The 24,613-nt window shown below is 42.4% G+C and overlaps 1 protein-coding gene across 2 annotated transcripts in view; it reads left to right on the forward strand.

The window, feature by feature from the left end:
• The window catches only part of LOC120528158 (zinc finger protein 665-like), a 72,850-nt gene extending 50,307 nt beyond the window's left edge, over positions 1 to 22,543 (forward strand). Inside the window, exons 2-3 of one of the 2 annotated variants that reach the window (XM_039752231.1) lie at positions 910 to 1,416; positions 20,731 to 22,543. In XM_039752231.1, coding sequence (XP_039608165.1) covers positions 987 to 1,416; positions 20,731 to 21,890 — 1,590 coding nt within the window. In that variant the 5' untranslated portion in view covers positions 910 to 986 and the 3' untranslated portion in view covers positions 21,891 to 22,543. The remainder of the gene's footprint in view (positions 1 to 909; positions 1,417 to 20,730) is intronic. The other variant, XM_039752232.1, reaches the window with a different exon arrangement.
• Positions 22,544 to 24,613: the final 2,070 nt, after the last annotated feature.

Consider the following 24,613-nt stretch of genomic DNA (forward strand, 5'->3'; position numbering starts at 1 on the left):
TCAGAGCATTGTCTGAAGATGTGAGGTTGATAAAGTGTGAGTGAGTGGTATAAACCTGTGGGAATAGCGGATGGATTTTAAGCAATTACTCCTGGGTGTGGCAACATCAGATTCAGCCAGTGGGCATTCAGTTTAAGTGTCTGTTGTGTAAAACAGGGTTGCCTCTGATTCAGAGAGGTCATCTTTATGCTGGGCTGAAAGTGACACCTGTGAGACATTATTAAAGTCCTCCCCATTCCAGAAATATCTTGATTTAGGAGTAGAGAGGTAAGCTGGGGTGCAGGATTAACATGCAAGTAAAAGACAGGGAAAAGAAGAGGAGTGACAGTAGGAGTGATCTTGTGTAAGGGGCACTGTGGATAAATGGAAAAGCCTCCCAAGCCTAGAGATGGTGGTCTTCATTTGTTTTTTTTTGTTTTTTTAATACTTTTAATTGCTGTCAAGTGTGACACAATATACGTTTTTGCTGGGCGTGTTTTCTTCAGTCTGCCTTTCTGCTGTTTTCACTGTAATTGAGATGTGCCATTTCAGTATGTCACAGGCTGAGTCCCTTTGAGATGGCAGCCATAATTTATGCCAACTCCAGCTTTGGGTCTTTCCCAGTTATATTCGAACCATTCTTAAATAAAAGGCTAGTATAAAATGGTTTAAAAAGAGATTTGTCCTTTTCCTGTTCAGGGCTTTATCTCAATTGGCTGGACTTGGTCTCCGTATCAAGTACGTTTTCACTTCAAATCTGCTCAGACCTTGTTAGACTAACATGGAGGGTTCACAGAATTTCAAATAACTCATTAAGACAAAATGTGTAGTTTCCCCTGTTTGTTAAAACTGAAAGTTAACCCTGAAATGCACTCAGGTTACTCTTGATCATTTTATGAACTAATGATATCATTTTTATTTTTTTGGCAGATAAAAAGGAGCCACCTTCCCAATTGACACATCCATGCAATGAGGTGTCCAATGGTCTCCAGGCCAGGGCCATCCATATGAGAAAGGACTATAAGAAGAGAAGAGTTTTACACAGAGGAATGGCCTCAGACAAAGATGGCGGCATGAACGAAAGACTGGCACACATTAAACAAGAGGACTGTGAGTGGGGTGCAGGGGACGAAGCATGTGTGAGATCAGAGGCTTGTGAAGGGGGAATTTCAGTTTTTAAAGAGGAGGAGTGTAAGGAGGAGATTGTTGAAGTTAAAGTTGAGGATCTGGAAAATGTCTCAGTTAGCCCTGGGTACATTTTCAAGCAAGGTATTTGTGAAGCGTCTCATTCCAGCTTTCAGTCCCAGTTCACTAATACAGGACAACTGGCTGCCCAGCAGAATTCCATGGAAGTGAAATCGGAGTTTGAAGGGAAAATCACTGAGGGAATCGAAAGAGAAGCGGAAGATCAGTCATCATCCAGGAGTGTAGGAAGAAGTAAGTGGTGTGATTACTCATAAAAGAAGGTGTAACTGAGAACATTTTACAAAGTTTTCTGGGGTTGCTCTGGCACTTTTTTAGTTGGTGGGACTGAGCGTGAGATACATAATTCATTGAGTTTGATTGGAGAGCAGAAGCCTCAGGTATGTGATGCCTAACAATAGCTGACCTCGCAAATCTTCTTCTTCTTTCGGTTGCTCCAGTTAGGGGTTGCCACAGCGGATCATCTGTCCGCATATGGATTTGGCAAAATTTTACACCAGATACCCTTCCTGACGTAACCCTCCCTGTTTATCCAAGCTTGGGACCGGCACAAAGAAACATGCAAATAATAAATTGAAAAAGTTTAGCTGAATGTTTACCAATTTAGAGTGCCCAACATGTGCCATTCTATATATAAAGCTGTAAAATTTAACTGTGAAGTGTAGTGTAGGCCAGTATTATGTTAAATTAAATGAGAGCTAATATCTGCTGTAATAAATGAATATTTGGTCAGTGGTGCCACAGTTAAAGTAGAAATGTGCACAAAAATCACCCAATCAATCTTTACCTCCATACAGTTAAATGGACAGTAGTGACTTTTATCCAAATCGGCAGACTTCTGTAATATTGTGATGCTGTGCCTTGTTTCATTCAGATTAAGGGATTTGCTTTTGGGGTGTCATGTCCCCTGACTCGCAATTCTCACACACAGACAGACTTTTAAAAACTGTAAACCCGTCCATATTTTTCCCAGCTCCCATTGCTTTCCTTGTATTAATGATTATGTCACGTACACTTACAGAATAGTGTGGGAAACGTTTGATGATTCAGTATGTGGTTACAGCCATGATATTAGCAGACATTCTTAATCTACAATAATTTTTAAAAAATCACACATGGGAACTTAGAGGCTATCCCAGTAGCACCAGACACCAGGTAGGGGGATGTCAGTCCAACTCATGACCCTTCACCCCCACACTGACATTGCACCGATTTAGAGTCACCAGCCCACCTAACCTGAACGTTTTGGGTATTTGAAAGAAGAACTGGCATCTACCTGAGGAAAACCACTGCACACACACACACAACACGTGAAGGCTGCATGAGTACAGAATTTGACCCCAGGATTCTGGAGCCATGAGACGGCTGTGCTAAGCGCTACACCACCATGCCACTCCACCCTGATTCAACTTCAAGCATTTATATCAGGGCTGTCAAATTTAAAGCATTACTACATTTTCAAGAGTACAATGCGTTATTTTTCTATAATCCTGTTGTTTCACACCCCTTGTATTTAATCAAATAGGTTTCAAAGTGGGGTGAGTTTTTAAAGAGGAGGAGTGTAAGGAGGAGTTTGTTGAAGTTAAACTGGAGGATTCGGAAGATTTCTCAGTAAGTCCTGGGGCCTCATGTATAAACGGTGCGTACGCATAGAAATGTTGCGTAAGAACTTTTCCACGTTCAAATCGCGATGTATAAAACCTACACTTGGCGTAAAGCCACGCACTTTTCCATGGTACCTCATGCCTTGTCGTACGCAAGTTCTCCGCTCGGTTTTGCAAACTGGCGGCACCCAGCGTCAAAGCAATGGTACTGTTCTTGTGTGATTACTCTCTTATTTTCCTGACGCTGCTTTATAAATACACCGAAACTAACTGCATATTGTTTATTAGTGTAACACATCTGATTGTAATTAACTTGTAACAATATAATGGTCCAGGGAACAGCCATAGTATTCCAAATACCATAACTGCTTTAGCGTTGTTACTCTCACTACACCTTCTTCTTCTTTCAGCTCCTCCCGTTAGGAGTTGCCACAGCGGATCATCTTTTTCCATATTACTCTCACTGCACCACTCGGGGTATTGATATCACTGTATCTGAGTGTGAATCACAGCAGCAGCTGATCGGAAAGAGAATTATCGGTATACGGCATCAAGCACACGCTGCCTCAGCCACAGCAAAACGTTTCAAAGCCTTTCTTGTACGGACCTCGTGGTTCAAAACAGTTTCATCCCAAGAACTTTAACACTAGAATTACCAGAGCCTACGAAAAAACTCGTAATTCCGTCCCACCTTAAACTGCTTCTTAAATCCCTTCACACCTCTCCGCCAGCGCCCTTTGTCTTCTAAATGTGCTGATAAAGAGAAGCTTGGAGCAGCCGGCTATTCCATCCCCCCACCAATTTAGAACGTGCACGAACTTCTCTCAGCTCATGCCTTGATTGAGTATCTGGGAGTGAAGTGGAGTTTTAGAGTGGAAATAATAGATCGTTGTTTGGAACACACGCATTTCATGTCTGTTCCGTTTCTACAGTAATCTGTGTCAACACATTGTTAAAACAGAAACTTTTTTATATTCTAGTAGTAGATGACAAAATGTAGGCATAAACTATATAATGTATGAAGCCTGAAGTCCAAAGAGCAAAGAAACATTTTCACAAGAATAACACAATTGCACTTTTATTCAAACATATAACTGCAGAAACAAAAAGCCGCCTTAACATGCGACATTGACACCAGTTTACTGTAACTGACCCGTGGTTCAATAGACTCAGCCCCGCTTGGGAATCAAGGGTCGCGGTTCGATCCTGCGCCCTCCGTTTTGAGAAGTAAACTGCTCTTGTCTTACTGTTTTAGAATAAAAGCATACATTTGATTTCAGTCTGTAACAGCCGGTGCAGTTTATGATCCTTGTAAAGGTTAGCTTTTTTTTATTCACTTTTCACTCTCTCAGTCGCGTTCAGAATCAATCCATACAACCCCATCTGACACGGCTGTTTTCACTAAAGACGCGCTATAGCTCTGCAGTGTACCACGATGCATACTAACGCACAATCACCCCCGGTTCTGACACACAAACGCTGGCGAAGCTGCCTTCTTCGTATCTCACCGTCACTTGCTTTTCGTTTTATTGAGTGTTCCTGCCAGTTCCCGCATGTTGCTGTATGCTTTTTCTTTTGTACTACAGGACATGCAGAGGAAAGAATGGTAAAGACCAGTAACTTCGGCGCTATATGCAATCATCAGACACTCCCCATCTGCCCGTGTCGCTCAAACACAGGAACATATATTGGTGTAAAAGTATAACAAAAGTGCACTTTTATTCAAGTGCACTTTTTCCATCGCTTTTCCTGTAAGAAGCAGTGTACACACTTCTCTCTATGCTGTGGTTTCTATTACACACCTGAAAGAAAGAGACAATATATGTGAAAATATAATCGCACTAATGCAATATTATTTGAAAACGAACAGCGTCAGATCGGGTGTGAATTTATGCAGGAACTGGAAATTCTCTGATGGGACCTTCCCCAGGGAAGAAAGTACAGTGTCAGGTGCTCATTCAGTGTAATAGAAACCATAGCACAGAGAGGTGTGTACACGGCAACAAGTACACGTGTCGTAAATGTAGGAAGGACGGTCCTTGGGTGTGTGGGAACTGTTAATATTTGAATGTGATGATTTCATATAGCACGGAATGAAAATCTGCACTTCTTAGCATTGCACCATGCAAGCTGTCGTATCAATCGCCTGCTGTAACTTGCTTTCTTTTCTCTTCGGTTATACAGGTAGTTTTGAATAAAAGTGCACTTGTTTTGTTTGCGAAATGAAGTGTCTGCGTGCACTTTTCGTGGCATTACACGTGTATTTTTGAGCATGCCCGTTTGAGCAGTATAAAAGTATTGAAAAGTATAACAAAACAACGGGCAGATGGGGAGTGTCTGATGATTGCATATAGCGCCGAACTTACTGCTCTTTACTATTCTCTCCTCTGCGTGCTCTGGTACAAAAGAAACAGAATACAGACGCGCTATAGCTCTGTGCTGTACCACGATGCATACTAACGCCCCCACCGGTTCTGACACACAGGCGCTGGCGAAGCTGCCTTCTTCGTATCTCACCGTCACTTGATTTTCTTTTTATTCAGTTTTATTGAGTGTTCCTGCCAGTCCCGCATTTTGCTGTATGCTGGATAGAGAGAAGTGTGTACACTGCTTCTTACAGGAAAAGGCGATGGAAAAAGTGCACTTGAATAAAAGTGCACTTTTGTTATACTTTTACACCAATATATGTTCCTGTGTTTGAGCGACACGGGCAGATGGGGAGTGTCTGATGATTGCATATAGCGCCGAAGTTACTGGTCTTTACCATTCTTTCCTCTGCATGTCCTGTAGTACAAAGAAAAAGCATACAGCAACATGCGGGACTGGCAGGAACACTCAATAAAACGAAAAGCAAGTGACGGTGAGATACGAAGAAGGCAGCTTCGCCAGCGTTTGTGTGTCAGAACGGGGGGGGGTGATTGTGCGTTAGTATGCATCGTGGTACACTGCAGAGCTATAGCGCGTCTTTAGTGAAAACAGCCGTGTCAGATGGGGTTGTATGGATTGATTCTGAACGACTGAGAGAGTGAAAAGTGAATAAAAAAAAGCTAACCTTTACAAGGATCATAAATTGCACCGGCTGTTACAGACTGAAATCAAATGTATGCTTTTATTCTAAAACAGTAAGACAAGAGCAGTTTACTTCTCAAAATGGAGGGGCGCAGGATCGAACCCGCGACCCCTTGATTCCCAAGCGAGGGCTGAGTCTATTGAGCCACGGTGTCAGTTACGGTAAACTGGTGTCAATGTCGCATGTTAAGGCGGCTTTTGTTTCTGCAGTTATATTTTGAATAAAAGTGCAATTGTGTTATTCTTGTGAAAATGTTTCTTTGCTATTTGGACTTCAGGCTTCATACATTATATAGTTTATGCCTACATTTTGTCATCTACTACTAGAATATAAAAAAAGTTTCTGTTTTAACAATGTGTTGACACCGATTACTGTACAAACGGAACAGACATGAAATGCGTGTGTTCCAAACAACGATCTATTATTTCCACTCTAAAACTCCACTTCACTCCCAGATACTCAATCAAGGCATGAGCTGAGAGAAGTTTGGCACGTTCTAAATTGGTGGGGGGATGGAATAGCCGACTTCTCTTTATCAGCACATTTAGAAGACAAAGGGCGCTGGCGGAGAGGTGTGAAGGGATTTAAGAAGCAGTTTAAGGTGGGACGGAATTACGAGTTTTTTCGTAGGCTCTGGTAATTCTAGTGTTAAATGCACTCAATCAATTGCTCCTTGTAGAACTGTTTGTACTTATAAGTACAATCACCCCACTGTAAACTTGTACTACAGTTATAATATCGCACAACCTGAGCCACTTTATAAAGCGTGTATTTACATATGATGACGATATCATTTTTAAGGTGAAATGCAGCAAAATATGTTTGTTAAATTATACACATAAAACTTTAACTTCATTTAAATAATCTATATTCTTCACTGGGAGTGTCGTGAAGGATAGAATAATTTAACATGTACTACGAAGATATTTCAATGTTCTTTAAACGTTTTGAAGAATCGGCGCTAAGCTTACAGATGGCTTAACGTCTATTACAGAGCTGATTGTGTGGCGATCGGTTACTTGGGGAAAGAAAAGCACTGACTGCAATGACGGCTACGCCAATATATATTGAATATAAAACAGAAAGAGAAAATAACAACACAGCTAAAAACGCAGCGACAAATTTCGACAAAAGATAAATGCTTGTCATGAGCACGAGGCTAATGAAACACATAATAATAATGTGCTTTAGCTCCTATCATCATGAAAATGACATCACGTATACATCTCAGTATTTTAGTTATTCAGAGAGCTGTAATATCACAAATGTAATGGACTCTGTGTCCAGTTGGAGGAAGAGAGCCGGTTTAAGAAGCAAGTAGTGATTCACACACATAGAGCACATACGATTAGAAGATCAAATACAAAACAAAGCATTTAACGTGCTACTTTAATTACGATGTGATTTGAGAAACTGGTTAATTAAACGATTTTAAGATGAAGTTTATAATGTTGTACTAAATGACAAAATAAACTACGTGATTAAAGTGGAAAATTCGAGATTGAAGTTGACATTTCGTGCTTTTTCCCCACCGTGTGCCTTTTTTCTCTGTACCCTAATAAGCTTTCACATGACACTCAGACGGTGGGCTACAACTCGGCTTTCCACGGCGACTTTGATATGTGACTTCTTTTTTATTTCCAGCACTGTGCGATTTTGTGAATGTGAGCTTTCAAGTTTCTCCAACACGCTATGTCACTCGATCAACTTCCTTTTGTTGATTATACCACGGTTTATTTGAACAAATAGTATGTTTTTCCTTTGCCTCCACTTGGTATTCGCTGAAATTCTTATATTTTCCCCGTGCTTTTCCCATTGTCTTTTCACAGAAGGCTGCGCTTAAGGGCGATTTATATTGATTTGCATATTCAAAGAGGCGTAATTCTGGGAGGATTTGGGGCGTTACATAATGCGCGTGCACGAGCGTTAGTTTTCACGCTGATCGGGATTTATGTAGCGGAAGAACGTGGAAGTTGGAGTACGCACAGATTCCTGCATCTGGATTTTTCTGTGCGTAAGCACATTTCGGCTTTTGTGCTTACGCCATGTTATAGTGCGAGTTCTACGCACGGCGTTATACATGAGGCCCCTGGTCTGCAAACTTACCTTATTTCTTATTGAAAAGAAATCATTTCCAATTTTAAAGATGTCTTTGAAATCGCTTAGCTTTTCAATGAGCGCATTAGGTAGGTGAAAATATCCTTCAGTTGTCACCTGTAAGCAGTTGTACGGTGGCAAGGAATAGTATGTGAGCTCTTTGGAACGAGCTGCGTTCTACATAAGCTGAGCCTAAAATGTGATGTGCTGTCCATCTAAATCACTCATGTAGTCAAACACCATGTATTTTAAACTAAATAACACACACGCACACATCTCTTTCATGATTTCCCTGAAAACACCCAACAGATATTCACAGTAAGGGAATCTTTGGATTTATTAACTGACTGGACCCTCTTTGGCAGTAATAACCTCTAACAAGAGTACCCAGTAGCTGCTGATCAGGGCTCGTATGTATCAAGTGTCTCATAATTACACCAAAGGTCCAACCCCAGAGTAGCATATGAGAAGAATTGACAAAGCGTCGCAGTCCAAGTCCCATTGAGGAGTCGGAATTCATATCTGAGAATGAATGGTGGCGTGAGTTTACGATACTCCTTGCTGTAAATTGACACTAAGTCTGTTCTCGCACTAGGCCCGTTTGTTCCGTACTGTGCCCAAATGAGATTACCGACACACACACACTTCACACACTGGCTTGCACTCACACTGCGCTTAACGTTCTGGGCATTGGCATGCTTTCATCATCACCATGGGACTTTGTGTAAAGCCAAAAAGAAGATCTGAACATGGAGTGACAACATGCATAACAAAATGATTTTCCTTATTTTGTGTAGGGCAGGATCACGCTCTGCCCCTCTTACAGATTAATGGAGTGTGCAGTGCAGCCTTTTGCTTTTAATCATGCTGCACGTACGAGAAGATTAAATGATGCTAAAGGAGGAATTTGTCGCTTTTATTGCCAACTACAATTCACGTTCATGTGTAAGGTGAGAATAAAAACCTGCTTTTAACTCAAATGATATTGAATGAAATGAGAATTGCACCATCGGACTTGTCGCATCATTGACGTCGTGTCTTGTTTCTGTGCTCGGGCACATTTAGCAATCACACTGTTCCCAGATGCTGCCAAACCGTGTCCGTGCCTACCTCTTCCAAGCGGGCCAGGGCCCGGCACAGAGCGATCAGTCTGGACTTTGCAGGGTTACATTTGGACATATGTGCTCAGGCACTGAACGAATTTCCAGTGAGAGTACACCTTGAAGGTGATGTTTTCTGATAATAACGATGAGGCCTCGCCCAAAAGTTCTTTATGTTTAAAGAAGAAGCAGAAGGAAAACATAAGAAGGGAGAGTTGCAGTTGAAGTCATAAGTTTCTGTCCACTTCAGGCCAATTCTTTAAAACTCCCTTTACAACCCCTCCGCAGATTTAATAAATAGCAAACTCCAAATCTGGCATATCGTTTAAGACATCTGCTTTGTGCAGGGCAAAAGTAATTGTTTCCCACAATGTTCACAGACCTCCATGTATTTCACTTTTTATTGACTGTATCACAGTTCCATGGGGTCACAAGTTCATATATACTTTATATGTCAATATTTGGTAACACTTCCTTTAAATTGTTTAACTTGCGCCAAAACATTTCCGGTCCCCTTCCACAAGCCTCTTGCTGAAATTTGCCCTCATTCTTGCAGACAGAGCTGTTGAAACTGGGGCAGGTTTGTAGGCCTCATTGCTCACATATGCTTATTTTCAATTGGATTGAGGTCAGGACTTTGTGATAGCCACTCCAATACCTTGACCTCGTTGTCTATTTTACCACAACTTTGGAGGTCTGCTTGGGGTCCTTTTGGAAGCCCCATTTGTGCTGAGCTTCAGCTTCCCTGCTGAGCTCTTGACATGTTGCTGCAGTTTATCTCCGGCAGTTTTCTTCCTCATGATGCTATCTGTTTTGTTGCAGATTTGTGGAGGTCTACCATTTTTTTTTTTTTTTTCAATTTTCTCTGAGGTCTTGGCTGATTTCTTTTGATTTTTCCATTATGTCAATGAAAGAGGCAGTGAGTTTGATGGTCGGCCTTAACACACATTCACATGTTGACGCCAATTAGGCTAATTGACTATCAGTTCAAATTGTCTAAAGGTTTAACATTCAACTTCTGGAATTTTCCAAGCTGTTTAAAGGCCCAGTTAACAAAGTGACCCACTGGAATTATGATATGGTCAGTAAAACGTGAAATACTCGGATGTCTGTGAACTTTGTGGGAAACGATTACTTTTGTCCTGCACAGATTAGATGTCTTAAATAATATGCCAAATGTGTAGTTTGTTAGTATCAAATTTGTGGAAGGCGTATAAAGTGAGTTGCACCTGAAGTGGATAGAAAATGCTTTTACTCTGACGCCTACCATTTAGGACCGGTGTCTTGCTCTGAAATGCTGAATGGATTCAGAGACAGACCGACTCAATGTTCAAGGTGAATTTTGGACCATCCTTCCCTGCAGAACTACTACTTGATCGTAGGATGTCTGGTGTGAACGGCTCTCTTGAGGTCATTCCACAGCTTCTCTACTGGGTCACGGCTGGAGCTTTGGACCAATCCTAAAGGTTGATTTTGAAGCCATTCACTAGTAGCCGTACCTCATTGTTTAGAGTCACTGTCCAGCTGTATCACCCAAATTCTACCGAGCGGCAGCTGGTGGACAGCCACCCTGATGTTATCCTGTAGGCTACCTTTGATAAACTTAGGAATTTGTTTTCCCCCTGATGATGGCAAGCTGTCCAGACCCCGCATCAGCAAAGCAGCCCCCAATTCTCATGTTCCCCTCCACCAGGTGATGTTTTCACGTTTGTAGCGTGGTGCCTCTTTTTTTTTCCCTCCCACCATACATATTGTTGCAAACGCTTATCGAACAGTTCAACCTTAGTTTCTTTAGCTTCCTAACCTTTTGGGTAGTCTTTGGCAAATGTCAGGCATGCAATAGTGTCTTCCATGGACACCATGTTGCCTGCTCAGTGTTTCATGTCTGGTAGAGTGTGATGATGCAGGTCTTTCTAGAAGCTTCTTAAGCCCACCATCTTCACTGAGATGAGCCAGGAAAATGAGGACACACTAAGCAAGGGGATTGTGAACAAGTGCAATCATGCTTTCAATAAAAACCAAGTCCAAAACAGTGTACAGCGCTTCCATATCCATAATGAAGCATCCAATAAAATGAAGGTGACGGTGGAGATTAAAATGTTATAATGAATAAATCCATTAAAAGCAGAGGTTAAGAACACACAGTCATTGGATCCTTAATGTTCTTTTTAGTACAGGATGATCCCAGCCAACCTCCTCCTTCTTCTTCGTCCCCCGAAGACTATGCAGCCACAGTCTTCATCACCCGACCCCCATCTTGGCAGCCTCCAAACAGCTCCAGCCAGACTGTCCGAGGTCAATACTCCTCCTGTCGTCTTTCACGCACCCGCAGTCGTACCTCAGATACACCAGGTGAGGTCCTCCACCATTCCACACCAATGATCAGTGGGGTGAAGCAGCTCCTTGGGTGTCCAAAGCTACGCTTCTTTGCAGGGCCCTGTGATGATGCGGGTTCACCGCATGCTCCCATCTTCTGTCTGGGAGCCCTTGAATCCAAAACCATCGTAATGTCACCGATGAGCTCGCAGTGAGGCCCAACAATGGAGCAAGGGGATGGTGTACAAAAGTGCCAAGTGCTTATGTTTAAAAACAACAAAAAAAAAACAACGTCCAAATAAATAGAGTGCATTAAATCAATAAGCCATAAAAACAGAAGTAAAAAGTGGAGGTTAAAACACTATAGAAAAAACATCCTTTAAAAACAACGAGGTTAAAACAATGCAGGAAGCAGCCTTTTAAAACGAAACAAGTCCGGTGTCGTCTTTCCTCTGGCAGCTCCTCTGCTTCTCCCGTCTGGGCTTCTCAACAGGGGAGTTGCCACCCTACCTGCAGCTGGTCTTCTCTTCACTCTCCTATTGGTCAGTTCGCCTTACCGACCTCTGGCTCCGATAGACTCCACCAAACAGTGACTTGGGATCCCCCAACGACCAGGGCTCTCACGCTGGGGAATGCACATCCCAAGTCCCGACTCCTGCTGCCTTCTGCAGAGAGTCATCCTCCTTCTGGTCACTCCCGCTCTTCACTTTAAACTCAGCGGGAGCGACCACTACGACTACTCCCCGGGTGTCGGCTTAACACCCAGGCTCCCTGCTCAGCTGCACTCGCTCGCTCTCCACTGCTTCCTTCTTTCTTCCTCCAACCTCCATTCTTTCTCTTTCCTTTCATCTTCCTTCTCTCTCTTAACCGCCTCACGCTTCTATTTACAGTGCATCCAGAAAGTATTCCCAGCGCATCACTTTTTCCACATTTTGTTATGTTACAGCCTTATTCCAAAATGGATTCAATTCATTTTTTTCCTCAGAATTCTACACACAACACCCCATAATGAGAAGGTGAAAAAAGTTTACTTGAGGTTTGTGCAAATTCATTAAAAATAAAAAAAACTGAGAAATCCCATGTCCATAAGTATTCCCAGCCTTTGCTCAATACTTTGTCGATGCACCTTTGGCAGCAATTCCAGCCTCAAGTCTTTTTGAATATGATGCCACAAGCTTGGCACACCTATCCTTGGCCAGTTTCGCCCATTCCTCTTTGCAGCACCTCTCAAGCTCCATCAGGTTGGATGGGAAGCGTCGGTGCACAGCCATTTTAAGATCTCTTCTGAGATGTTCAATCGGATTCAAGTCTGGGCCACTCAAGGACATTCACAGAGTTGTCCTGAAGCCACCCCTTTGATATTTTGGCTGTGTGCTTAGGGTGCGTTGTCCTGCTGAAAGATGAACCGTCGCCCCAGTCTGAGGTCAAGAGCGCTCTGGAGCAGGTTTTCATCCAGGATGTCTCTGTACATTGCTGCAGTCATCTTTCCCTTTATCCTGACTAGTCTCCCAGTTCCTGCCGCTGAAAAACATCCCCACAGCATGATGCTGCTACCACCATGCTTCACTGTAGGGATGGTATTGGCCTGGTGATGAGCGGTGCCTGGTTTCCACCAAGCGTGGCGCCTGCCATTCACACCAAAGAGTTCAATCTTTGTCTCATCAGACCAGAGAATTTTGTTTCTCATGGTCTGAGAGTCCTTCAGGTGCCTTTTGGCAAACTCCAGGCGGGCTGCCATGTGCCTTTTACTAAGGAGTGGCTTCCGTCTGGCCACTCTACCATACAGGCCTGATTGGTGGATTGCTGCAGAGTTGGTTGTCCTTCTGGAAGGTTCTCTTTCCACAGAGGACCTGTGGAGCTCTGACAGAGTGACCATCAGGTTCTTGGTCACCTCCCTTGACTAAGGCCCTTCTCCCCCGATCGCTCAGTTTAGATGGCCAGCCAGCTCTAGGAAGAGTCCTGGTGGTTTTGAACATCTTCCACTTACAGATGATGGAGGCCACTGTGCTCATTGGGACCTTCAAAGCAGCAGAAATGTTTCTGTAACCTTCCCCAGATTTGTGCCTCGAGACAATCCTGTCTCAGAGGTCTACAGACAATTCCTTTGACTTCATGCTTGGTTTGTGCTCTGACATGAACTGTCAACTGTGGGACCTTCTATAGACAGGTGTGTGCCTTTCCAAATCATGTCACATCAACTGAATTTACCACAGGTGGACTCCAATGAAGCTGCAGAAACATCTCAAGGATGATCAGGGAAACAGGATGAACCTGAGCTCAATTTGGAGCTTCATGGCAAAGGCTGTGCATACTTATGGACATAGGATTTTTCAGTTTTTTTATTTTTAATAAATTTGCAAAAACCTCAAGTAAACTTTTTTCAAGTTGTCATTATGGGGTGTTGTGTGTAGAATTCTGAGGAAAAAAATAAATTGAATCCATTTTGGAATAAGGCTGGAACATAACAAAATGTGGAAAAAGTGATACGCTGTGAATACTTTCCGGATGCACTGTATTAAGAGGACGTGGTAGTCATTTTAATTAGCAGCCCCTGGGATCAGTTACGGATGTGGACCAAGTGCACAGGTGAGAAACGGTCCACATCACGAACTCCTCAGGAACCGCTTCGGCCTCACAACCACCACACTAAGCTGCGAGTGCGGTGATTCTTTATTAAAACTGGCCTTTCAGGTGTGAGCTGTGGACCCGCTATACCACAGGCCCCAGTTTGTGCTGCCTTTCCTCCCTGCCCGAGACTGCTTTTCAGAGTCTCTCTAACCTCTGAAGCCCATTCTCTTCTGACACATTCCATCCTTCCTTCCCTCCCAGACCCACGCAGGCTCCTTTTTAAACTGTTAGCCAGTTGGGTGGAGGTGTGAGGAGCTGCTGCCTCCGTGGCAGCTTGGAGGCTCCTGATTGACCTGCCCGCCTCTGCACTTTAATGACAGCATGTCTGCTAACCAAGGAGTGAAACGCTTAGAGCTGGCACCTACAACGGGCGCGATTATTTATGTAAAATCATCACTACGCCACACACCGTCACAATGAGCAGAAATGTTGACCTACTCCCACAATTCCTTCACGTCTTTAGCTGTGACTCCAGAGTTGAGTATTGCGTGTTGTGCCCTTCGAGTCATCGCTGCTAGGAAGAGTAGCCGCAGTACCAAACCATCTCCTGTTTATACACAGTTGGTATAACTGGACTACTGAAAATCGAAGCTTTCAAGTTTTATGAAAATCAACCGTTCTTCTTTTTTCTTTTATAAGGCTTACTTTACATCAGCAGATGCTTCTTGTGAATGGCAAACTCAAAATATCTGTTGTGGACTCTAGGGGTCGCTGTTGCCCCGTGAAACAAACCCACCCAGACAGACGTCCAGGACACACTTGGAAAAGTACCCAGAAGAATTCTTTACTAATTTCTTCTTGCACAAAGCACCACACTTGCCACAATTCTCCAATAATAATCACAATGCGATAACACAATCCTCCACTCCCAGCAGCTCCGTCACACTCCCTCCCAACTCCGGCTCAGCATGCTGGGTTTCCCAAAGTCCTTTTTATACTCCTTGACCCGGAAGTGTTCCTTCTCTTTTTCCGGGTCAAACACTGCAACAAGAATGTAATTTCAGTGTCACTGTGCTCTGGACAAAAATTACTTTATAAATCCACTCACATGTACAGGCCAGGCCAAAGTTAGTACAGCATTTGGAGAGAGAAGGGGACAACTGCAAAAACAGGCATTGCACTATTCCTGTATGTTAGAGATGACATTGAATCCTTTTCTTTCCTTGTTTGGAAACCAAGGAAAGGCCTTTACGTGAAGGAACCAGCATAAAAGGCTTGGACAGCAGCCAAACACTTCGAAGCCGATGGACGGATGGAAGATTACGTCATCCGTCCTGAAAAGCCTTTCTGCACAGTGACGAAAATGACAAACTATACACAAAATGTTGTCATGGCCTCCTTTCATTTGTTATGCCGTGTAAATCGTCTTTAACACTAGAATTACCAGAGCCTACGAAAAAACTCGTAATTCCCTTCCCACCTTAAATCGCTTCTTAAAACCGTTCTCACCTCTCCACCAGCGTCTTTTGTCATCTAAATGTGCTGATAAACAGAAGCTTCATGCAGCCGGCTATTCCATCCCCCACTGACTTAGATCGTGCACAAACTTCTCTCAGCTCATGCTTTGATTGATTATCTGGGAGTGAAGTGGAGTTTTAGAGTGGAAATAATAGATCATTATTTGGAACACACGCATTTCACGTGTGTTCCGTTTCTACAGTAATCCGTGTAAACACATTTTTAAAACAGAAACGTTTTTCATATTGTAGTAGTAAATGACAAAATGTAAGCATAAACTATATAATGTATGAAGCCTGAAGTCCAAATATCAAACACTTTCACGAAAGGTACAAATACAACAGAACAAGTATGCTGTTATTCAAAAATATAACTGCAGAAAAAAGCCACCTTAGCATGCCATATTGACACATACTTACTACAGCTGCTACGGTAGCATAATGGTATCAGCCGCTGACTAGTATCCAAAAGGTCATGAGTTCGATCCCACATGGTTCAGTTTTGAGAAGTAAACTGCTCTTATTCTTACTATTTTAGAATAAAAACATGCATTTGATTTCAGTGTGTAACAGCCAGTAATTTATGATACTTGTAAAGGTTAGTTTTTTTTATTCACTTTTCATTCTCTGTCTCAGTCGTGTTCAGGATCCTTCCCTACCCCCATCTGAGAATGCTGTTTTCACATAAAGACGCGCTGTAGCTCTGCAGCATACTTGTGACTGCATTCTCGTACCAATGCTTGCAAACTGAAGTGCCTGCGTGCAGTTTTCGTGGCATTACACGTCTATTTTTTTGAGCATGCCCGTGTCGCTCAAACACAGGAACATATGTTGGTGTACAAGAATAAAAAACAAGTGCACTTTTATTCTAGACTATAAGTGAAGAAAAAATAAAGCAAGTTACAGTAGGCGGTTGATACGACAGCTTGCGTGGTGCAATGCTAAGAACTGCTGATTTCGATCCGTGCTATATAAAATCATCACATTCAAATATTAACAATTCCCACACACCCTTCCTACATTCACGACATGTGTACTTGTTGCAGTGTACACATCTCTCTGTGCTATGGTTCCTATTACACTGAATGAGCACCTGACATTGTACTTTCTTCCCTATATAAATAACATTCGAGTATAGCGCGTCTCCAAATAAATCACATTTGAGTTATAGCGTCTTTATGTGAAAACAGCATTGTCAGAGTGATGGGGAATCGTGAACGACTGAGAGAATGGAACTGAATAAAAAAAGACTGAAATCAAATGTATGTTTTATTCTAAAATAGTTAAGTACATGCAATATTATTTGAAAACGAACAGCGTCAGATCGGGTTTGAATACACGCTGCGACGCTGAACTCCTTGTCTATCTACATAGTAATAACAGTAATTTTATTATTATATAGGAGCTTCCCTGTCTGCCTATCATATAGTGCCTTTCCTTCCTACCTATCTATATATCTATCCCCTTAGCTGTTTTTTATATATCTATTATACAGTGCCTTCCCTGTTTATTTATATATCTAGTGCCTTCTCTGCCTGTTTGTCTGTCTGATTGCATATAGCACTGAACTTACTGCTCTGTACTATTCTGTCCTCTGCATGTCCTGGAGTACAAAAGAAACAGCACCATACAGCAACATGTGCGAACTGGCAAGATCGGGGAAAAAACACGCGGTCACTGATTACAAACCACAAGATGAATGAAAGAGACAATATATGTAAAAACATCATCGCACTAATGCAATATTACTTGAAAACGAATAGCATCAGATCGAGTTTGAATATGCGCCCGATCTGACGCTGTTCGTTTTCAAATCATATTGCATGTACTGTGCGTTGAAACTGCTGCACTGAATAAGCTGACTCCTTCTGTAACAGCGTCCGCGTGTATTCAAACCCGATACGAAATCAGCAGTTCTTAGCATTGCACCACGCAAGCTGTCGTATCAACCGCCTACTGTAACTTGCTTTATTTTTTCTTCACTTATAGTCTAGAATAAAAGTGCACTTGTTTTTTATTCTTGTACACCAACATATGTTCCTGTGTTTGGCGACGGGCATGCTCAAAAATAGGCGTGTAATGCCACGAAAAGTGCACGCAGGCGCTTCAGTTCGCAAGCATTGGTACGAGAATGCAGTCACAAGTACGCTGCAGAGCTACAGCGCGTCTTTATGTGAAAACAGCATTCTCAGATGGTGGGTAGGGAAGGATCCTGAACACGACTGAGACTGAGAATGAAAAGTGAATAAAAAAAACTAACCTTTACAAGCATCATCAATTACTGGCTGTTACACACTGAAATCAAATGCGTGTTTTTATTCTAAAATGGTAAGAATAAGAGCAGTTTACTTCTCAAAACTGAACCATGTGGAATCGAACTCATGACCTTTTGGATACTAGTCAGCGGCTGATACCATTATGCTTCTGTGTCAGCTGCAGTACGTATGTGTCAATATGGCATGCTAAGGTGGCTTTTTTCTGCAGTTATATTTTTGAATAAAAGCATACTTGTTCTGTTATATTTGTACCTTTTGTGAAAGTGTTTGATATTTGGACTTCAGGCTTCATACATTATATAGTTTATGCTTACATTTTGTCATTTACTACTACAAAATGAAAAACGTTTCTGTTTTAAAAATGCGTTTACACGGATTACTGTAGAAACGGAACACACGTGAAATGCGTGTATTCCAAATAATGATCTATTATTTCCACTCTAAAACTCCACTTCACTCCCAGATAATCAATCAAGGCATGAGCTGAGAGAAGTTTGTGCATGTTCTGCGACGGTCGGGGATGGAATAGCCGGCTGCTTGCAGCCTGCTTTTTATCAGCACATTTGGTTTACAAAAGACGCTGGTGGAGAGGTGTGACCGATTTTAAGAAGCGATTTAAGGTGGGACGGAATTACAAGTTTTTTCGTAGGCTCTGGTAATTCTAGTGTTAAAGAAAGCCAAGTTATTTTCCCTTATGTGATTTTTACCGCCATATCACTATGGGAGGGATATCGCCTTTTACATTATATCTATATAGTTTTCGTTTAGGGTTAGGGCCGCAATTACAAAAGAACTTATTCCAACTAGGGAGCTATATCGCCCCCTAAAAGGAAACAAACGCCACATCCTCAAGTAGCCCAGAAGTACTGCAGGTTTCCGTCTTCGTCACTCCAAAGTACTTCCGGGTTGTAGCAAGAATTAGGAGTCCCCAGGTTCTTTGTGAGCTCCCCCTGGCGAGACCAAACAGGGCTGAGGAAATGGACTTCATGTCCCAGGATGCCCTGAGGGAATCTGGGGAACCGTTGCCATCCAGGGGAGCTGCCACCTAGTGTCCCGGGGGAGACAGTGTTCCTAAAAAGGCTGCTCTTCTCCGTTCTTCTCGTTCGAGGACGTCCCGGCTGGACTGAACCGCCGGCCGTCCATCACACTGTCTTTTTTCTTTCTCGTATATACAATACAATACAATACAATTTATTTTTATATTGCCCAAAATCGCACAAGAAGTGCGGCACTGGGCTTTAACAGACCCTGCCTTTTGACAGCAACCCCGCCTTGACTCTCTAAGGAGACAACGAAAAACTCCCCAAAAAAACCTTGTAGAATATATGAAGTACAGTGGACCCTTGACTTATGAACTCAATTTGTTGGTGAAGGCTGGTTGTAAGTCAAGACTATTTTTCCCATAAGGAATAACGGAAGTACCCATAATGTGCTCCGAACCTCTCACAGCAACACTTACTTAACCTTTTCATAATAATAAAGGGTTGTATAATGTGCATAATTTACCAAAAACGCCAATAATTTTTCTAATATACCAACTAAAAAGTTATAAAAAGTGTCTAGCCTACCAGAAACAACAATTTCATACTGTACTCCCTCAAATCTTTTCTTTGTAAAATTGTCGAGATGGTGGATTTCGACATGCTGTACATATTAGCGAGATCGGTCACGAACGCCACTCTCATTTCTGCACAATTTCCTTCTTCGTTTCGATTGTGATCGCTGTTTCTCAAGTTAATAATGACAGTAGTCGAGCGCTCAGTTCAAAGCTGGTCGTGTTGTGAACTGCTGTAATAATACACTCCAACACAAGCCGGGGCTGACTCAGCCTGATGACATCATCATGTGCCACGCCAGCCCGCTAGCTAACATCCCTTAACAATCGCTTTCTTTACCTTCGTTACCTTCTCTTCCTTCCTTAGCAATTATGCGTCTTGCTTGCCATGGTCTTAGTGAATTATATATATAGATAAATCACTGCACTGACCGAAATTACGTCCACAAACACATGTATCTGGGCTCCGACTGGCGTGCGTCTGACGCTCTCGGCTGTTTGTTTACAATCGCACAAGCGGATACACGTGACCGCATTCGGGTCGTAACGCAAGACGTTGGTAGTAAATCAAAACAAAAATGTTGGTTGTAAACGAAGTTGTTCACATGTCAGGCCGGTCGTATATTGAGAGGGCGACTGTATAGTGAAAGAATTATAATCGTCCAAAAATTCAATGCCGAGATATTTGATGAATCTCAATGTTTTAGACCTCCCCGAGTCTGAAAATACCATTTGTGGAATGATGTCTGTGTGTGTAAGCCCGATAATTTGAGAACGCGTTCACTTTGGTCAATCAAATTTTGCACACAGGCAAAAACGTAGATTCCTATCAATTTTTGGGCTATTTCTGCTAACTTATCTTAACTGAAATTGTATTGCAAGTACAAGTGCGAGTAATGACGTCAAGGAAGGTTCCAGTTATGCTACACTGAAATTGAACAGAGGCTTTGTTAATGTCGTTGGCGACACCTGTGCCTGCCATTCTATTTCATGTCAAAATGGCTGCCGTGATGAGGGCCCCTTCCATTGCGGCTGATAAATTCCAAAGCTCCGCCCCACATTAATCAGAGTGTAACCAGTCAGGTGTAATCAATCAATCAATAGCAGATGCTCTCAATTACCAGGTGGAGATCAAAGCATTGTCTTAGCTGCAGCAGCATCCATTTTCACAATGTCTTCAGTAGAGATGTCATTTAGACCCAATCAGAAATCTTGTGACCTTTTCAAATGTCATCTCAAGAAGATCATTAACACAGCAGACATATTGGGTTGGGGGGTGAAGAGTGAAAGAGAAAGATGGAGAAACTCTACAGTCCACATACACAATAGAGAGAGCAGAAACGGAACTGAGTGGTGAGGCAACAATGCCAACCATTGTGACAGAGATCTCTTTCATAATTTATTAAAAGCCATCCATGACTAAACTTTTTTTTTAATTATTGCAGATTTGCAGGGGAGTTGCAGCTTCTCCACATCTTCACTTGCTCAGATGTCCGTTCAGTACAGACTCCTACACAAAGAGAATAATGAGAAGATGAAGAAATCATCAAGAGGACCAGATGGTTTGGCGGCCACCTTTTTGCTGTGCAGCGCTCTTCCTGCTGCCGAACTAACCAAAACTGGAGGCATCGCCGCTGATCCATACTGTGTTCATAATACAGACCAAGATGGTGAAAATTTTTTAAAAGCGAAATTGGACTTTAAAGATAAGTCAGTTAGTTCAGTCCAGCCATATATCTGTTCTGAGTGTGGCAAAGTGTTTCCACATAAAAACAGCCTTTACGCACATAAAAGAATTCACATTGGAGAAAAGCCCCATTGCTGTGCAGAGTGTGGTAAGCGATTCCTCAGTAACAGTGCACTTCAGCAGCACACACGTGTCCATACTGGAGAGAAGCCGTACAGCTGTTCCGAATGTGGCAAAAGATTTTCTCATCAAAGGAGTCTTAAAAACCATACAAAAATCCACACTGGAGACAAACCATACTGCTGCTCTGACTGTGGTAAAGAATTCTCGTTTTTAGGTAACTTTCAAAACCACTTAAGAATTCACACTGGAGAAAAGCCTTATTGTTGTAGTGAATGTGGCAAAACGTTCACACAAGGAAGCAGCCTACGGCGGCACATCAGAATTCACACTGGAGAGAAGCCTCACTGTTGTTCGGAATGTGGCAAACGATTCTCACAAATAAGCACTCTTCAGCGGCACAGACAGACTCACACTGGGGAAAAGCCATATAGTTGTTTAGAATGTGGCAAACAATTCTCTAAAAGTAGCCATCTCCAGAGGCACATGCAAATTCACACTGGAGAGAAACCGTATTGCTGTTCTGAATGTGGAAAACAACTCTCTGACCATAGCTCTCTTCGGCAGCACACACGAATTCACACTGGAGAGAAGCCATTTTGCTGCTCTGAATGTGGCAAACGATTCTCTAACTATGGCTCTTTTCAGCAGCACCGACGAGTCCATACTGGAGAGAAGCCATATTGCTGTTCTGAATGTGGTAAAAGATTTTCACAAAGAAGTGGTCTTCGATACCACTCTGAAATTCACACTGGAGAGAAGAGAATCAGAGCTGAGCTAGCTGGGGGGAAGAGCTGAAGTCTGTCCTAGTAGTCCATAAATTGAGACTTTTATCCAAATATCCCTAACTCGAGTAAGCCTTGTTTGCTATTTGAGGCTCAAGTGGCCACACTAATGCAAATTGTTTGCTTTAATTCAAGATGGGGTTTCGGCAATGAATGACTTTGTGTGCACTTGTGAAATTTAACCAGCCTTCGCTACTAATCATCGGTAACATCTGTCAGGGCTCCAAAACACACAGAGAAGAGTGTGATATCTAAAGCTTGAATGCTTTTGACTTTTAAGTATGAAGCTGATGTGATGCATTGCATTTTGAGACAGGTTGGGAGAGTTTAAGGATTTATTTAACTGTAGTCAAATAGAAGAATGTGTAACAGAGACAGTAGTGGTCTTTTTAGAAGTTGGACAAGAAATAACACTTGATCTGTAACAACACATGAAGGAAGCCATATTGCTGTTGTGAATGTGGAAAACAACTCTCTGACCATAGCTCTCTTCAACAGCGCATACAAATTAATTCTAGAGAGAAGCCATTTTGCTGCTCTGAATGTGGCAAACGATTCTCTAACTTTGGCTCTAACTAGAGTAGGATGGCAATCCATAGCAGGTCAATACCAACATGTGTCGCCAGCACTGCATAACTTGATGTTATCTCTCTCTCTCTCTCTCTCTCTCTCTCTTCTATATATATATATATATATATATATATATATATATATATATATATATATATATATATATATATATATATATATATATATATATATATATATATATATATATAAAAAAATCTTGGAATGAAAATAGCAAGTCGACAATACGTGATCTTCTCGGAAGTTCCCGATAGACATTTTAAAGACCCACAAGACAAAAAAGACTGGCCACTGAGCATCTCGCGGGGACCGTAAACATGAGTCTTGGTGCCAAGAGATTGTCTCAGTGCAGTCTGTAAGGGACGTGGAACATAAGATTCTTGCAAGACATGCCCTTCTTATCAAATAGGAGCACGGACAGCCAGCAAAACATTCAGTCACGTAGAGTCACGTGGCACACACAGATCCTGTGCTCTCAGCAAAGAAGAAAGAGCAGCGCGGAGAAAAGAGAGCAAGGCGCAATACACATGCAGAGAAAGGTACGGAATATGAAAGCAGTAACAGTCGAAAGTATTGTAGTGTCCCACCCAAGTTGAAGCCTTTTTTGTTTTAAGTGACTGTTAGGTCCGATCGAGGGAGGGCAGAGTAGAGCGCGGAAAACTGATAGCTGGGTGCTAATTGATGGGGTAAGGGGGAGGCGAGACCCCTGAGTTGAGGGGTTGGTGAGGGTGCTGGAAAGTTGTGTTTGAGGTTACGCAGTCGGCGATTGTTAAAGTAGAACTTTTGTGACACTTTATTACATCAGTCGTTACAGTATCAAAAAAAGATAGCACAGATCGCATTGACGCAAACAAAAGGAAATTAGTTTAAGTCAGAGACTTTCCAAAATGGGGTTTACCTCACATGCATTTATTGGTTTCTTTGCAAAAAAAAAATTAACTGCTGATGATGTCGATCATTTTGTCTGTGCTGAAATTCCAAACAGAGAAACCTGTCCTGAATTATGGTACAAAGTCATTAAACATAAGTCTCACTGACCTCATTTAAAAGATTCCAAATATTGTTTTTACAGAAGTTCTGAAATAAAAGTGAAACTAATGAAATAGCAACAATTCAAAGAAAAAAATAAGTGTGTATCCGGAAAACCAAACGCGGGGATTGACAGCGAAGCGAGCAGGGGGCAAAGCCCCCTAGTTCAAATAAAAAAAAAAAAAAATTGGAATTTTAAGTCTGATTGTAAATGTAGTACTTTGGATTTCTACTCTTCAAACACTTAAAACACGTAAGTATTCAGTAGCAATATGAAACACATTAAGCAGCAAGTGAAAATTATATGCAAAAACATCCTGCAGAATTCCTAGGATATTTGTTGATACGCAGACACGCATTGTGCATTTAGCAGTGTAGATGCCCCAGACATCCCACCCAGGATGGAGGTGGAGTCCTTACCCAGCCAGCCTGCCATAATGGAAGGATGGATTAAATGTGGGCAATACCCAGTCGGGACGCCATATGATTCCCGATTCTGGGTAGGATACGTGACTGGCAGGTAAGTACGGAGCAGTTCATCCCCCACTTTAATAGGTGGCCGTGTCACTCATATAGAGTCCCAATTTGGACACCTGCAGGGCTACATGGGAAATGGAGCCTGGAGGGGGAGCCCTATAGCGATCCCAATAGAGGTCGCTACCGGGGAAGGCTCTCCTTGGCCTTCTCATAACTCAGAAATGCTATGGCATGTCTCTGGTGAGTACTCCTGGGTCCTCGATAAATATGACCACACTGCCTTGTCCAGGTGAGTTGGAGCTGAGGGCAGAGACAGATAACACTCGACTGGAGGAGTAGCAGTGCGGTGGAGCGAGAGGAAGAAAGAAGAAGCAGCACCTGTTTATTGTTGATAAAAGGTATTTTGTAATAAACAACCCACACACACACCCTTATTTGAATCCAGAACTGTGTTTGCATGTTCGTGATTGAGGTTTGGGGCTCTGTGGCACCCCACCCCTAGCTTTCACAGCAGCCAAAGGGAAAGCTGCACTTTCTGCATCAGGTGTGGTGCCCCACTGTCACTCCTGTCGATTAGTTCAAAATGGCTGATTATATACTATAACTGGCTGCATGTATCAGAGTTTAGTTCAAAATGGCTGA

Source organism: Polypterus senegalus, chromosome 4, assembly GCF_016835505.1.
Source record: "Polypterus senegalus isolate Bchr_013 chromosome 4, ASM1683550v1, whole genome shotgun sequence".
Lineage (NCBI taxonomy): Eukaryota > Metazoa > Chordata > Cladistia > Polypteriformes > Polypteridae > Polypterus > Polypterus senegalus.